At 34.7% G+C, this 17,626-nt stretch overlaps 2 protein-coding genes across 2 annotated transcripts; both read right to left on the bottom strand.

Moving 5' to 3' along the window:
* Positions 1-4,098: 4,098 nt before the first annotated feature.
* On the bottom strand, positions 4,099-6,902 carry LOC109156160 (axial regulator YABBY 1). The gene is made up of 7 exons (XM_019304015.1): positions 6,615-6,902; positions 6,271-6,426; positions 6,044-6,158; positions 4,925-4,973; positions 4,766-4,841; positions 4,556-4,630; positions 4,099-4,368 (listed from the first exon to the last, which is right to left on the bottom strand). Exons 1-7 carry the CDS (start codon positions 6,732-6,734, stop codon positions 4,300-4,302), a joined length of 660 nt encoding a protein of 219 aa, XP_019159560.1. The 5' UTR covers positions 6,735-6,902; the 3' UTR covers positions 4,099-4,299.
* Positions 6,903-13,474: 6,572 nt separating this feature from the next.
* Positions 13,475-17,161, bottom strand: LOC109156159 (Golgi SNAP receptor complex member 1-2). The gene is made up of 6 exons (XM_019304014.1): positions 16,839-17,161; positions 16,204-16,400; positions 14,967-15,056; positions 14,820-14,888; positions 13,930-14,059; positions 13,475-13,819 (listed from the first exon to the last, which is right to left on the bottom strand). The coding sequence occupies exons 1-6, from the start codon at positions 16,975-16,977 to the stop codon at positions 13,722-13,724; spliced, it is 723 nt and encodes a 240-aa protein (XP_019159559.1). The 5' UTR covers positions 16,978-17,161; the 3' UTR covers positions 13,475-13,721.
* Between the last annotated feature and the right edge of the window lie 465 nt (positions 17,162-17,626).

The raw sequence follows: 17,626 nt of genomic DNA, 5'->3' as shown, positions 1-17,626 counted from the left end.
GGTTATTAGAGTGAAGCAGAGGGTAGTGGCATAACCAGCTCATATTACTCTTTTTAGCTTTCTGCAGCTATCAGTCCTCATACAATGTGGCAGGTTGCAGACAATCAGAGGCACCTCTTTGGAACCATGCACTTCCTAACTTTATTTCCATTGTATTTTCAATTGACTGCCTCATTCTTTTTTATGTGCATGGTTGTCGGTTTTATTAAAGAAACTTTTTCATATTTATTATATTATAATTACATGTGAATGACAAAAATTTTGAGGTTGTAACTTTATTAGGGGCAATGTAAATGAAATTATAATGTAGTCTTTTTGGTATGGTTATTATTCTCTTTGATTTTTGAAAAAGTCTATAGTCATTACTCGAATGTGCACATTATGTTGCTGCTACTCAAATATGCGTATTGGGTTAGGTGAAGCACGCTTTATAGCTGATTGGTTCAAACTAAGAGGACTAATAGATATCTTGTACGGAGAGTTAAACTTAGAACGTTGTGGTTATTAAACCAACTATCCGACCAATTTGATTAGGAATTGCCATCATTGTGAAGTGCAAGGTAGTTGGGTTTGACATGTCCGACCAACTTGGTATGTCTATTATTTTGTAATGGTAGGTGTTGAGGTTATGTTAATTGGGTTTGATCCCTCAATTATCCCCAGATATAAAATGTAGTGCATGATTATCAATTTAAAGAAATTTATTCCCTCAACAAACGGACACTACATAGTATATTTTCCTTAGTTGTAATTAGGGAATAAAATTACCTAATTGTATAAATACATGGTCTGATTATTCAAATTGACATGAGATATCAAATTTACAAAATTTTATACTCTCCGTTTTAATTTTAAAAATAAAAATTTAATTAAATAGTTAAATACATAAATACTAAAAGTGCGATTTTTCCTTATAGAAAAGAGGCCTAAGAAGACAAACCATATTATGCATTGGTCTGGGCCTGATGTACAACAACAACAACAAACTCAGACCCCTACAGCCTAACCCTAGGCCTGACCCACAATCTGGAGAAGTTTAGCCCACACTCCACATGCATAAGAGACTTGTTGAAAATAATTTTAAAATAATGAAATACACATTGTCATAGATAGTATAACTTTTTAGTTTAAATAATTTAATTGTATATATTAAATTTAGGATAGTTTAGCGATTAGCTGATTGAGTTATTGAGCTTGACTAGTTAATAGCATTGGCTAATTGTAGAAAGATGTTTAGTAAATTAGTTATTAACTGATAACTGATTACATGCAAAATGATTTTCTTAAAAAGTTTATCTGAAAATCTACTTTGAAGAGCTTTTTGAGTTTTAACGTTTTGGAACAATAAGCAGTTACAAAAAGCTAATTAATTAATCAAACACTCACATTGAATGTTTAACCAACTCAAACAGCTAATATTGGTCAAATAGAAATCAAAATTGATTGATAAGCTAACTATGTCACCGAGCAGAGCCAATATCGAATCGTAAGAATATTGGCTATTATAAATAGAAAGGGAATGTTGAGTAACATTATTTATAAATTGCAATTGTTTTTGCAATGATTTGTGAGTTATTACACCGCGACAAAGTTTATTCAGTACATATATACTTGAATAGTGATGGTAAATTTTTTTCGTGATTTGAAAAAGAAAGGGTGTTGACTTATCAATTATGGGAAATTTTTACCATGGTATGTTAGTATGTTACCATGTTAACTTGAATTGATGCTAAATCGCTTTGTCATTTTGGACTATTGCACACAGCGCAGCACATACAAAGTGACAGACGTGTACCCACTAGGCTTGTCTCCATCACTCTTAATGAAATTTGGTGTCTTTCTAAACCCTCAAATATAATATTTAATATTTTTTCCCCTAATATATCTACTTTTAACCCAACCCCATTAAGGTTTTGGGTTGTTTCTAAATAAATCTAAAATACCATTTAAATATAATTTGATAAGTAATTAACAAAACAATACATGAATCAATATATCTTTTTATGTCGAGTCAAATTGAATTTAGCCAAACATAGATCTATCTGAGAATTGACGCACTCTATAGTCTACACGTTTAATTCCTACAAACATCTCTTTGACCCTTGCTTGGTAAAATAGTTAGTCTATCAGACAACTTTGACTTATTTGACTTGATTAAAAAATAAGTGTTTGGTTTTGTAACTCTAAAATGTTAAAATTTTAAAAACTATTAAAAATAACTTTTTCAATTAGTTTTATGAGAAAAGTAGTTATACCAAACTACTATCATTATTTGTTCGGGCCTACATGTTCCATCCGTTCCCGCAAATTATGCCATGGAATCGTGTTCACCGAGAATGGTGAACACAAGGCAAAACGACGTCGTTTTTAGGCCAAAAAAAAAATTTCGCGGATGTGGAGTTAACGGCGCGCGTTTGATCAAATTATGAATTTTCTGTTATGAGATTATGAATTTTATGAAAATTCATAATCTCATAACAGAAAATTCATAATCTTATAACAGAAAATTCATAATCTCACAACTGAAAATTCATAATCTCATAACAGAAAATTCATAATCTTATAACAGAAAATTCATAATCTCATGGTTCCAAAGTGAATGTGTAGGCATGGTTCCAAAGTGAATGTGCAGGCATGGATTCATAATTTATGAATGTCCGTGATTTCGGACGGGAATATGTAGGCATGGTTCCAAAGTGAATGTGCAGGCATGAATTCATAATTTATGAATGTCCGAAATTATGAATGTAATAAAAATTCATAATCTCATAACAGAAAATTCATAATCGCATAACAGAAAATTCATAATCTCATAACTGAAAATTCATAATCTCATAACAGAAAATTCATAATCTTATAACAGAAAATTCATAATCTCATGGTTCCAAAGTGAATGTGTAGGCATGGTTCCAAAGTGAATGTGCAGCCATGGATTCATAATTTATGAATGTCCGTGATTTCGGACGGGAATGTGTAGGCATGGTTCCAAAGTGAATGTGCAGGCATGAATTCATAATTTATGAATGTCCGAAATCTTTATTCACCTCAAATTAAAGTGAAACCGCAAAATGTGAAAATAAAGAAGAAAAGTCACGCAATTAAAAAAAAAAAAAAAAAAAAAAAGATAACGGTGTACTAACACCGTTAGAACCGTGTTCACCATTCATGGTGAACACGGTTCCATGGCATAACGTCTGTAAACCGTTCCTACACTGGCTATGCTATTGATGAATGGTGAACACGGTTCCATGGCATAACGTCTGTAAACCGTTCCTACACTGGCTATGCTATTGATGGTTGCAGATCTGTTATTACATCTTTTGCACATTGCTCAATTAAGTTTGTTCCTAGATCAACTAATTTAATAGCTCATACTCTCGCTTCTTTAGCTTTTGCTTAGTCTTCTACATTGTACTGGGATCCTATCCCACCTGACTCTATTGTTGGTTATCTTTAATATATGCCGTTGTTGGTTGCTTAAAAAAAAAATTGCTATCAGTTAACAGCTAATTTACGAAACACATTTCTACAATCAACTAATGTTATCAACTAGTTATATTCTCTAATTAACCAAATCAGCTAACAGCCATTTACCAAACAGCAACTACGTTAAGAATAGTTGTCTCACCGTGGTAATAAGAACAAATGTGTTAATTGTACCCTAAAAACAAAACAAAAGGAGAGGGGGGCCGGGTGGGACTCTGCCCTGACAGCAATGGGCCTTCTAAAGATCCAAGAAAACATCAAACCTATAGCCCACCATTTGTTGACATAAAACATACAAATTATCAACCCAGGCCGCATGCAGGGTGGTGGGATCATCCACTGAACCATATATAATAGCTAGCGTGCAGTGGTGACAATTTGGGACCTAGGAATTCAAACACCCTGCCTGCAACCTTACTACCTCCAAAACACCACCTCAAACTAACCAAACTATTATTTCTTTTTTCTTTTTTCTTTTACTCTCTTTCCATTTTTTGTACCAGAAAACCCACAGACACAATAATTTGAGATATATGGGGTTTTGAGAGTGCAGATCATACGACCATGGAGCTTAACAGTAGAATGAAGAAGAAGAAGAAGAAGGGAAGAATGTAGTAGATTATAAGTAGTCTTCAGTCTTGGATGTTGAAAGACAAGATAATTAAAAGGAACACTTAGAGTACGTACGTACGTTGGGAGACTAATTAATAAACATAGAAGAGGAAAGAAACATAGGATTACATTACACCATAACATAAGATGATGATGACTAGCTAGCTTGATCGATCATTAATTATTCTTAGATGATAATTATTAATAGGGAGATACACCCAAATTTGGTGGTGCCAGAAACCCATCTTTCATCAGACCATCCTCTCCTTCCTACATCACCAAACCAAAACAACACAAATTAAAGACCTTAAATTTCGTGAAGATCAGATAATGTACGATAAAAGATTAAGTAAAAAAAGAAAAGGCTGGTTTTTTAGGGTTATAGAATGAAGAGAAAAGAAGGGGGGGCTGGGGGAGTTGCTTTTAGGGTTTTATTGATCAGAGACAGAAAGACTACCTGTTGGCATGCATTGGGTTTCTTCACGGGTTGATCAGGCATAAGTCCGAAATGAATGTGAGGGAAGTGGGCCCACTGCAACACAACACAACAAATTCACAAATCCAACAACAATAATAACTTAATCTTAAAACAAACCAAACCCTAGCTACCCAAACCCTATTCCATAATTCAAACACAATATATATATAAAATTCTCTTGGATCTTACATTCTTTGCAGCTGCACTGAAGGCCTCTCTGTGGCTTATATCAGGGTTTCCAGCTTTGATACGCTGGATCTCATCCCTAAAAACACCATTTTTTTTTAAGGTTTTGATTCATACATAAAACATAATAATAATAATGAAAGAGTGGTAATTAATGGTTACTTGATGAAGCGGTTGTAAGCAGATGGCACTCTCTGTCTCTTCTCCGGGGCTGCAATGAAGGACAGACATGCAGACAAACAAAACAGACATTTAAAATCATATCACAGCTTCGCTGACTTTCTTTAGATTCATTTCTGCTTTTTTATTTCCTTCCAGCTAACCCCACCATCCCCACAACAAAATTCTCTTATCATCATCATCATCATTATGCAATGATCATTCAATCTAAAGATCCATGGATACATCTATTTGTCTTGGATTCTCATCATAAAGCTTCCCCACCATCATCTTGATTCCCGGGGGGTTCAATCATTCCTTTTTCTACCTTGCACTTAATCTTATAACCACCACACACACTCATTCAACCCAACAGTAAAAGTTCCCCACTCCCCAAACTGAAAGAAACCCATCATCACTTTTACTCCCCCCCCTTCCAAATCCTAGAAAATAGTGTATAAATATTACTTTAAAAAAAAAATTAGGGCTAGCTAGCTCACCCTTCCCTCATCATGAGACAGTACAGTTGATAAACGAACTGCTAATAATAACCTAACAGCTAACTTTAATTTAGACATACAGTTGATAAGCGAACTATTAATGAAACTGTAAGGTAGGCGTCGGACAAGGGGGCCGGGAGTTAATGGAATCTGGGAATAGATTAAGTGCAGGGAAAAGACTGTAGATGAACAATGAAGTGAAGCTATTTTAGCTGTGGTTGCGGGGGAGGCTTTTGGAGGGGTGGGAGTATATGTAGGAAAACATGGAGAAGAAAGGCCGGCAAGAGATAAAGGCTAGACATTAAATTTCCCTGGATGGGGTTGCAGAAAATAGATAGCTAGGCGTTTAGTAAATGCTCTAAAAAGGAACTGTTCAAACTCAGCCCAGATTTCTTCAATGCCTAACTACTGTTACCCAGAAAGCCTAGTTAGTTTTTGACTTCTTTCTTTCTTATCACGTTCTCTGGGAGCAATGCAAACCACATACTCATAAAGCTAAGCTCAGCTAACAAATTGAAAGCTAAGCCCCCTTAGCTTTAACAATGGCAGACATGTAATTAAAACCCAGAAACAAGAACATAGTAAAAAGAATGGATTATATATATTTAACTAACTAACGTACGTCTATTAGCGACAGGAGGCTTAGGAAGCTCATCAACTCCTCGGATTGGCATGAGAGACTCGTTGGGGTTTGGCTGATTCATCAACAGACTTGGCGGAGTGTTGCGAATTTCATCCTGCATATATATATATATCACAACAAAACCAAATCAAAATTAAGAATATATATATGTTGGAAACTAACCCTAGAGAGCTAGCTAGCAGAAATATATATACATACATACATACCAGGAGATTTTGAGGGGAGAAGAAAGAATGGGGAAGGTGAAGCTGGTTGGGGGCGGTGGGGAGGAGGAGGCCGCGCATGTTGACGGAGAGAAGGTTGGTGCAATGGCCGCATCGAACCGTCACAGTCTTGAATAAGCTGGAGCAAGGAACACTCACCTAACCAAACAAATTAAACTAACAAATCAAACCAGAAATCCGGCCAAGAAAGCACACATCTTTGGTAATAATCAACAGAATCAAGAAAAGGGTATTGGGAGAATGGAATGGTAATCCAAATGCAAATGCAAATCTGCAGAAACACTAAGTATATATCGAAGTGGAAGAAGGTGAGGAGTGAAATATACCGCGAGGACAGTGTCACAAAAGTTGCAATGGACGTAACAGAGCTGCTCGCCAGAGGGGGAGAGGTGGTGGGGGTGGTGGTGATGGTGGTCCGGAGCGAAAGCAGTAGATGAAGAAGACATGTTTTTTGGTTGGAGATGATAATATGGATGCCCAAAGCTGGGTAGCTAGCTTGATTGTTTTCTTGATTTGATTTGATTTGATTGATTGATAGAGTGACTGATCGAGGGACGACGCTAATCTCTGCTGCCTCCACAGACTATATAGCTCCCACTTCCACTTGGATCCAACTCTTCTTATTACTATTTTTTTTTTTTTTTTTTTTTTTACTTTTACTTTTAGCTAGATTGGTGGAGTGTGGAGACAAGTACAAAAAGGGATAAGTATGCTTCAATCATACCAATATACTGACGTACTGCTCCAGTAATCGGAGGACTTTGATCAAATTCATACACAGAATAATAATTAACTTGTTTTGTTAGCTAGATTTGGAGTTTGATGATAGTATTATGTTTGTATGATTTATTAGCAACATATTAAACAATTGAGTTAATTAATTCCATTTTTTGTCCTAGATTTATAGGTGGCAGACCACTTTTAGTCATTTTTTATTAGAATATCCTCTTTTGGTCCTAGTATTAATGTAACATGACCAATTTTGGTTCTCTATCAACAAAATCATTGAAATTTCATTAAATAAAAGGACATTTTGATCTTTTTAATATAAAGTGCGTTGACTCGTTATATTTTTTATGTTTGTTTGTTTTTTTTTTTTTTAAATCATAATTAAAGATAGAATGCCCTTGTATTTAACGATTTTTTAATAGAAGACCAAAATTGGTCATGTCACAATAATACTAGGACCAAACGAGAATATTCTTATAAAAAAGAACTAAATGTGGACTGTCTTTTATAAATTTATGACAAAAATAGAATTAACTCTTAAACAATTATAACTACTTATACAAATTTTAGTGTTTTACGAATGTAATTCTTTAGTAAATTAAATATTTATTTATTTATTAAATATTGTTACCATGGACCTTGTAGTCCAATGGTACCAAGTTCCTCCCTTATAAGGGAGGTTCTGTGATCAGTCTCAATGAATGTGATATTGACTATTTGTGCATTTATTTGAAAAAAGAAAAAAAGTAGATTAAATATTATTAACTTTTAGTAATTTATCAACGGATGTCGAAGAGGGTTTAATTTGCAGGAAAGAAGTGAAACATGCATCCTACGAAACATTTTACGATCTTGAATATAATGAATATTTGAATTGTACCTAGTACATATATAAAGGGTTCGTGCAATTTCTTTAATTAATTGTACTTAACATACAATAGCATTATATTGTACATATCTTGTGATGACAAACTGTACATACATATCGTAGTTATATATTTGGTGGTGGATCATACATTGTATTTATTTTTTGGATCAACTGGAAGGGCTACCCTCCGGACACACTGGAGAGACCTGTTTTTGAATCGATCAGTAACTTAATTCTGTATTTAATCGAGTGTAAATAGTAAAATAATCATGAATTTAATAAGTTTCTTTTTGTTTGCAAAGGGTATTGGTGATTGATGATCACATATATGGGGACCGTGGGGGGGTGGGGGTAGGGGGTAGGGGGTGGGGTGGGCAGAGGCGGCAGAGGTGGGGGGAAAGGATAAAGAAAGGGACGTTTGCATGGGGCTATTAGCTTTCACTCATTCAGCTGTTGTTTTCAGACTTGATTATGAGAGAAGCTGTGGTATACAACTTGTGTATCTATAGACTATAGTGTAAAAAAACTTATTAACTTTTCCTTTTAATTTGCTAGCTACCTCCTCGGTTCTCATCAATAATCTTCAATTCATTTCAAAATATATATATATATATATATATATATATATATATATATAAATCATCAAATATCTACTCACGGTAAATCGTACCATCATTCATACTAATGTGTGAGAAACCACACATGCAATGTATAGTACACGAACAAATTTTGTAATATTGTTTTAAATACAATGCATCTAATATGTCTTTCAAATTGATATATATTGACTGATTTAATCTAGAGTTTGTAACTAAAATACTTTGATTTATGAAAAAATACGTTTATAGCCATTGTATACTCTAAATGAAACACACAAGGTGACCCTAATCGACAAAAAGACTACAAGAAAGTAAACTAGTTTAGATTGCTCATAAGTCATAACAAATCGGTCTAATTAAGTTTTTAACAAAATAATGAAGAGGAATTATCGTATATATACCTATGTAGGGAACAAAAGATATAAGGGGTGCTTGGTAAATAGTTGTTAGCTAATTTGATTTGTGGGTTTGATTAGTTGATACTTGATAGCATTAGCTGATGGTAGAAAAGTGTGTGGTAAATTAGCTGTTAGCTGATAGCTGGATTTAATGCAAAATGACTACTACTTTGAACAATTTTTTGAATTTTAACATTTTGGAGCAATAAGTTACAAAAAGCTAATTAATCAAAACACTCATACGGATTGTTTAACAAAGTCAAACAACTAATAATGGTCAAATAAATCAAAATTAACTAATAGGCTAACTATTTTGCCAGAAAAGATCATATACATACACACATATATGATTGCACTTTTTGGTTTGCTGAAAATCACATGGCCATATGTTCCATCACTCAAATGGTGAACTGCTCCTCCTTTAGCAATACTTGTATTGACTCTTCTTGTTACCTGGTTTTTTGTGCTAATATCTAAATAAAATTCCTCACCTCTCTAGGGCGTTTCCTTCTTTTTCTTTTTCTTTTTTTTTTTTTTTAATGAAAGAAAATCTAATAAAATCCCATTTGCTTTTACGCACACCCAAATGTAGTTGAAAATCAAGAATTTTGGGTCATAAGAACTCTTTTCAACCACTCGTGAGATCCGAAAAATCATCAATGAAAGTGGTAAAAAAAGGGTTAGCTCGTTGGCATTTTACCTTAATTTCTGTCCCATTTTATGATAAAAAAGTTGATGATTTTCAACCCTCCAAGTCATGAGATTCAGAACTTATTGAAACACAGAGAGTCAATACATGAGTCACTTCATATCACTCGACCACAAGGTCATTAACATTACTATCATATATATACGTATAAACCATGTAAAATTATAATAATATTGAATATGGAAGGAAGTAGCTAGGAAGCAAGGATGAATTACATATATAGAATATAGATGAGAAGAGAATATATGTTTATAGAGTTACAGTATGCAGTGACACGTTGCCCACGTGAAAGCCTTTAGCTAGAGGGGAAGGATACATTGTTTCCATACAATTCATAATACTGTGCAGTAATAGTTTCTTTTTAAAAAAAATAAAAATAAAAAGAAATAATATTAATTAGCAATGAAAAAATGAAAGAAAAAAAAAATAGTAGGATGTAGGTAGGGTTGGGGTTGGGAATGGAATGCAAAGAAAGGTAGAATGATTTGACCAGTCGACAATGTCTCTCCCTCCAACATACAGATACAGGGATACGTTGTTGTCAGCGAATTGATGCAATACAACAACAGACACAACACACAAAATAAAATCTTTTATTTCAATTTCATGTACTCCAGGCCATCTTGTCCGATCCGATCCCAACTTCATTTTCTTTTCTTTTCTTTTCTACCATGTAATCTGTGTATTATATTCTATAAATTTTTAGTTTTTCGATCGCCCAATCATTCAAAATTATCTAACAAGCACTAACTATCTTAGTCAGTTCAATCGTTCAAGTTTTTGATAATCTGAGGATTAATGCATGCTTACTATATTTGTACGATGAAATGAAGATGATGATGATGATGAAGTGTTGTGTTGTTGTTAGTTACAGATTATATATATATATATATATATATATTGCTGCTGAAAAAGATGGCTGTCACTTCAATCTCTAACATAATTGACAACTATCACATCCAATCTCATCTTCTCATGGTGAGCAAAAAGGAGAGACATCTTCCCAAAGATTGCCTTTAAAGGAATGTATGTATAGTAGCTTCTTAACTCCCTCCTTGCAATTCCTTCCATTGTGGTCCATTTCTCCTATCTATTCTATTATTTGCAACTCATATATACTTGGTAGGTCATCAGAATGTAACGACAACTGTTATCTAAATATAAAGAAATAAAGTTACACTGCCTCTATTAACTTTTTTAAGTTTGATCGAGTCAGTTAACGCAATATAATTAAGATTATTTACATCATTATATTGTGGTCTTTTGTTTGTTATGGTCATAACTTATAAAGGCAGATAGTGACTGTGGGCTTTCCTTAAAAATTAGGTCTTTATTACTAGTTAGTTGTAGTTTTTGTAGGATCATGATATTGTATTATACAATGGTTGTATAGATGTGTGATTAATGTAGTTTCATGCTTTTAGGGTCCAGCAGGTGTAAAGTTTTAAGGGCACTGTGACAATTAATTACCATTTAATGACCACCAGACAAAGCTATAACTAAGTAAGTACAAATGGAATTTACATCTTTTACTGTTTAGTACTGTAATCTTTAATTTGTTAACATCATCGTACACTAAATTAATGTGGGCAGCTACTTAATTTGTTGTAAATTTTTTTTTTCGATTTCATTTTTTGCCTTTTGCTATTACATTCTTTTTTATGTAGCAAGAAATGATTGAAACAAAAAGTGTAAAAGCAAGCATGCATCAATATATGTACGTTGATAAATTGCGACATTTTTTTGTGCAAAATTGTCGTCATATATCGTTCGTCCTTGTCTCAGAAACATCGTGGAACCGACCACATTCCTATCGTCTACAAACGTACGAACCATCCAACGTTGCCACTATGAATTCAAATTGCTCTCTCCATATGATCTCTTAACAAATTAAAGGCTGGAGTTTGATTATCACTCGAAACACGTACTACAGTCATTTTTGGAGTTTCGATTATCACTTGAAGCATAACCACGATGTCTTAAAACCAAAAACCAAATTAAAGTTCAATATGGGATTATTGGACATGTTGAACCAGCATTGTTCATCACTACTGTTATTTGTATGTGTGCATTAATTATTGTTAGTGGGATTAGTTTTGTGTTTTCTTGGAAGAATCACAGTACAGCAGAGAATTGAAGCAAATTAAATTAAAAACCCTTGTAAGACAGATCAGAGGGTGAGTTGGACAAGAACATGGAAGCAAAAACATCGCGATTGACTTTAATATAATCTGCGGCATCATATCGTCTAACTGATACGAGGTTAATTATCGATTCAATATATATATATCTGTGGTTTTATTCTCTTATCCTCTGGGGAAAACGGTGCTTAATTAACCAAACCTTGAAGAACGTAACCCAGATTCCAATATAATTCCATTGCAACAAAAAAGGTACGAGTGTCAGTTCATGTCCCAATTTTTTTTCTCAAACAAAATTTAAATCTGTGTTGAATCATATATATATATATATATATATATATATATGCTTTACTGTGTGCTAGCTGCTATGTTTTGCTTGCTTTTACAGTATCGCCTCGATGATCTGTTTGATAAAAACATTGATGAGTAGATGCATGGTTGTTAACCCAGATCAGAGACCACAACACAACACTACACTACACCAAACCTAACATATATACCCTACAACTAACGAAAGCCTAGCTACTAAAATTCTCCATCTTTTCTTTCATCATGTAGTAGTAATTCATATTTAATATAATCTCTCTCTCTCTCTCTGTGGGCATTTTTCTCTCCCCAGCCGGCCACAGATACGTAGAAATATGTATGTATGTATGTATGTATAGGGTGCAGGGTAGGAGTAGATACACGAAACCCCACGCAGAGAACCTTCAAGTGTGTGAATGGTGCATGGGGAAAACCGATAAAGGTACAGTGCATGTTTAAATGAGGCAGTATAGACTGAAACATGTTTTTGGCATCTCAAGCTGTGAGCAGTAGGGTTTGGCTGTACAGTCTTTTTTTTTTTTTTTTTTTTTAATTATTTATTTTGAAAGTTATTTAACGCTTTGAGGGATGAGTAGTACGTACTGTATAGTATTTGCTTACAGTGTTGTGTTGAGAGTGGGTACTGGTAGGTGCTACAACCCTATAGATACCCCCTATCTAACTCATGCAGCATTGCCTATACATCATAACATAACAAAACAACAAAACTTTTATGCCCACTCTGTTCACCTGCCCAAACCTGAATGTCTCGAGATCAGACAATTGGTATCAGAGTAAGTTAATTACGGGATGTTTCAAGATTTAGCTAGGTATTTAATCAGACAATTGGTATCAGAGTAAGTCAATTACGGGATGTTTCAGGATCTAGCTAGGTATTTGATCATACAATTGGTATCAGAGAAAGTTATTAAAATACAAAAGATATAGATATTAGACGGGGTATTTAATTATATATGTAAGTAGTAAAGAAAATTGTAGATGGTAGTATGCAGCAGCAGCAGCCATGCAAGAGAGAGCAGATTCCGAACCAGAAATGGTGACAAAAATGAGATTAGAAAAGAGGTGATGGATGCAGGGAGTAGTACGAGTTTTACTATATATGTGATGTACAGAAATGGACATTGGCATGCCATGCTTTGATGTTTGTGATGGATATATCTCAGTCAGATATCCTAATGTAGAGATGGCAAAAGTTTAGGGTAAGGACCGCCCAGCTTCGTTTTGTATATATAATATATGTCCTTTCTCCTTCGCTACCTGCATGTGATTACTCCACTCATAATTCATAATAATACACTCAATTCATCCCACCATCTTTATCTCACGGTTATAATATATCTCCAATAAAAATGTCAATTAGACAATCTGATAAATGCACGTGTTAAAACTGTCTAAATTATATTGTCACCTCTACAACAAATTAAAAGGCTAATTTCCATTTATGATAGTGTTTGAGAATTGGAAGTTATGAAAGAGAAACACATGATCTGATCTACACAAGTTTGAGAATTGGAAAGCTAGGTGATGATCGAAAAATGAAACTACAAAACGCCTCTGAAGAATGAAGTTGGTTTTGTTCATAGATTACACATCGATGTTAACTTCTCCAAAACATATAATAAGCTCCTGATTTTTTGGTGTATTAATAAATCACGTCTCTACCTATTTTGAAAGCCAATAGATTATGAGAAACAGTGTGCAAGCTGCAATAACTGCTGACAGGATAAGAGTGTCTCTTGATTTCTTCCTCCTGATAGAACCTACATGCATGATCAAGAACAACATACAGTGTCCAGTGTAATTCTGAAAAAGAGTTATATACTACACTGCAGCTAGCCCGAAAAGAAATTAAATGGATTCAGAAGGATACCGATTAGGCCACGGATTACGGGGAACTTGTCACCAAGTTGCTTCACTTTTCCTTGAACATCACCAAATAATGCCCTCTGAGAGCCCAAGGCAGCCCTTGTTGTTTGAGCTTGATTAATCACATCGTCAATCTGCACAAGAGACACCGCACTTTGTTGAGAAAGAATGTGGTTGTTCTGAGGGTTATTACATACAATGTTACATAATAAGTTACACTGTTAGCTTTAAAGTAACAACATCATCAACTCTTCATAATTGTATGGAAACAGGAAACCCGCAGATCATGCACAACAATGCAGGCTTCTACTAATCTGTAGCAGTTTATGACCTACCTACTTTTTGACCTCAGGAGACTCTTCTCAATCCTATGCATTAGGGCACAGAAACAAATAGTTGTGTATTTGTATTACAAACCAGACGATTTCTTGATTTCTTTTGACAAGTTACAAGAGCTATCCTATATTCTGATGTTAAACAGCAAGGGAAGGAATGCAAGTTTGCAACCACAGGTCAGAGACTGTTCTTCCCTTTTCAACTCCAGCAGCAATCCAATATCCAAAGAATAACATGTATGTATGTATATATACAGAGAAAATATGAAGCACCATATTCAGCTGTCACCCATCTCAAACCCCTTCCTCATGAACATACCCAGGAAGTAAGAAAAATATATATTTTCTGCCCCAAGACAACACTCACTTTTGTGTCTGAAATCTGAATTTAACTTGGCCAGCTTTACATTATAGACTGTACTATTAATAACTGAGAAGGATGAGTCTGGAAGTAAAGATGTCACCATAACAAACATAATTAAGTTATTGAAGAAAATCAGTAATATAAAAAAGAGTTGCAGCAGATAAGGTATGATTATCAGAAAGCAATTAGTCTTACATGAGAAATACTTCCATGTATGGCAGCTCTCTCACGTAATAACTGATTTCTTGGAGACATGCTCCCTGCCTGCTTAAATACAAATCATAGATTAATAAGACAAAACACTTGCATCCATTAGAAAACTTAAAACTTGAGATTACTCACCTTGTACTCACTAATATCATCTCTTACAGAACTAAGAAGTTCTGCATGTTCCCTCATTGAGCTTATATTCCCTTTAATACGTCTAAACTCCTGAATACAGTCATGGAGTCAATACAAGAGAAACGATAACCAGAAACTATCAAGGATTTATTCCATGTACTAAGAGCAAGGATTTATTCCATGTACTAAGAGCATGTGCTATGAAAAAGCAGAGTGTAAGAATCCAAAAGCAATGTACCCATCAAGCATTATATAAAAAAATTCTACAAGCACCATAACTGAAAGCAATACATAAGATCCAATAATCCAGAATGGCAGAGCCATGTCACAAATTCAACATTGGATTCAAGTCTCAAAAATCAGCCACAAACTAGAACATCTAAAGAAACAACTAGCAATAGGAATATTATCCTAGAATTTGAAAGGAGCTTACCAATCAGAAAATTATCCTAATAAAAACTACAACTTGAAACCCTAATTTCCTGTTTTCTATCCATATTGCCTTAGAATCAGGTGTATTCTAAGCCAACAAAGAGCACATTGCTTTATGAAGCATCTCAATCAATGATTAACATTCGCTATCATAGTGTGAATAGCATCTAAAAGCCACATGAGGAATTTAAGAGATCGGATTTGGCACCTGTTCTTGCATGACACCATTAACAGATAAATGATGGTGCAGGATTAGAATTATGCTAACAAACATCCAGATTGCAGGATGGAGAAAACTAAACTCATTAACAGCAGTCTTTAAGGTTAGTTTTGCTATGCCAGTAAATGTTGCAGCCAGGTCACCCTATAGGAAACCTTGTACTAGTTTGCTAACTATAAATATTTAGTTGGGAACACAAAGCTTAAAGTTCCATGTTCCCTTAGATTAATCAAATACAAGTGGAACCAGAGTTCTCAAGTGAGAAGCAGGCAGACCTTCAGAAGCTGCATCAACAATGGTTAGCATTTAGAAAAGCAGAATTTAAAGGAAGCGGGGACAAAGTTTCTGTCTAAGTTCAAGCTTTCTCCTACTGATTCAAAGAACCAAGCAGCATCATATTGAAATAGTCGCCAAACTGCTGGCTCAGCCCTAGAACTTATTCTGAAACTTTTTCCTCATCTAGAACATATTTAGACAAAACTTTGTCATTTTAGGTCATAACTTCTACAGGGATAAACTTTCTGAATATTTGTTTAAAAAAGTTGATAAACTTAAATCAAACAAACACTAGCTTAAACAACTAACCTGAGTGAACTCATGCAGTATGTCCCTGTGCCTTGCCAATTTTTGGGTAACAGAAGTAGTTGGTGCCGCAGATGCTGCACACCGGCTCATGGCATCATTTATATCCAGTAGCTTCTCAAGTGATGACTGAATCTCCATTTCCATGGATTTCCATGATCGGCTCGACCCAAGAGTTGGTGAGCCAGAATCAACATAACCTGAATCAATTTCAAAAATCATTGCGGAAATCTAGTAGATGCAGCATTTCAACCCATTTAAACAGAGAGCCCTCTTTTAATTAAATGAAAAATGGAACCAATAATGTGTACGTGTTGATAAGTAATCATTAAGAGTTAAAGAGCTAATCATTAACACATCATAAGCTGTCTAATTAGTCATTTCTCATGTCTCAATTTCATCCAAAGTGTCTCAATAATCATTAAGCTAGCTCTAGTTATCTGACAGAGCGTTCATGAGACTCTCTCAGTTACTCTAAGTCCTGATCTCGCTTTGTAAGTGTTTCCCATACAAACATCAATCGATTAAAAGCATACAATTTTGCATTATTCTTAGAATGTAATCACTAAACACCGTTAACAGTTAAAAACTAAGACAGATAAAACGAGAGAATGAACGAATGGAGAGAATTGAAACACCTCCTTGAGTGAACCGAGCGCCGAGCTTAGCGTACGAAGAGAGCTTGACGTCGAGATCGCCTTCGATCTTGCGCGCCTCTTTGCGGAGCTCCTCCCAACCAGACTCCTGCAGCAAATCCATACTCGGATCCCCTGACATGCGGATCTGGCCGGATCCAATGCAATTCGTCTCTCTGTGCGGGAAGCGTCCGTGATCTGACAGTTACTACAGTTGGAAATTGTACGTGCTATAGCGCTTCTGAATCAGATAACAAATCCACTGTGATTTTCTGCCATGGCGAGTTGACGACTGCGTTTTGATCGGGTTCACTCGGGACTCGCGGGTAGCTCAGGAAGAGAGTAGAGTCACTTCAAACGAAATTACTACCATACCCTTGAAATTTTCAAATTAAAATTAAAAAAAAAAAAAGGAATAATGAATTTCAACATGGGCTATTCATATCTATGCCCAATATAAGGGGCCGAAATTAATTTTATAGTCAGGCCCACTGGCACTACTCAAAATGTCAAAAGGAAATATGATATTGAATATTTAATAAATAATTTTAAAAATTATGTAATAATATCAAATATATATTAGCAGAATAAACTTGTGAACAGAGCAAAAAAATTTATATTTTGGATGATCGAATTATTAATTTTATATAAATGAATTGTTTATTTTTAAGTTGTTCAGTTTAAAAAAATACATTGAAAATTTACATTCGATCACCGGTGTTCGATCTTGTGACCTCTACTCAAGAAAAGCCACCGAGATACCATCTGAGCAAAATGTGTTTGGCAGATTT

This window comes from Ipomoea nil, unplaced genomic scaffold, assembly GCF_001879475.1.
Source record: "Ipomoea nil cultivar Tokyo-kokei standard unplaced genomic scaffold, Asagao_1.1 scaffold2704, whole genome shotgun sequence".
Classification (NCBI taxonomy): Eukaryota; Viridiplantae; Streptophyta; class Magnoliopsida; order Solanales; family Convolvulaceae; genus Ipomoea; species Ipomoea nil.
The sequence above is the reverse complement of the archived record's forward strand: the minus strand, read 5'-3'. Positions and strand labels throughout refer to the sequence as shown.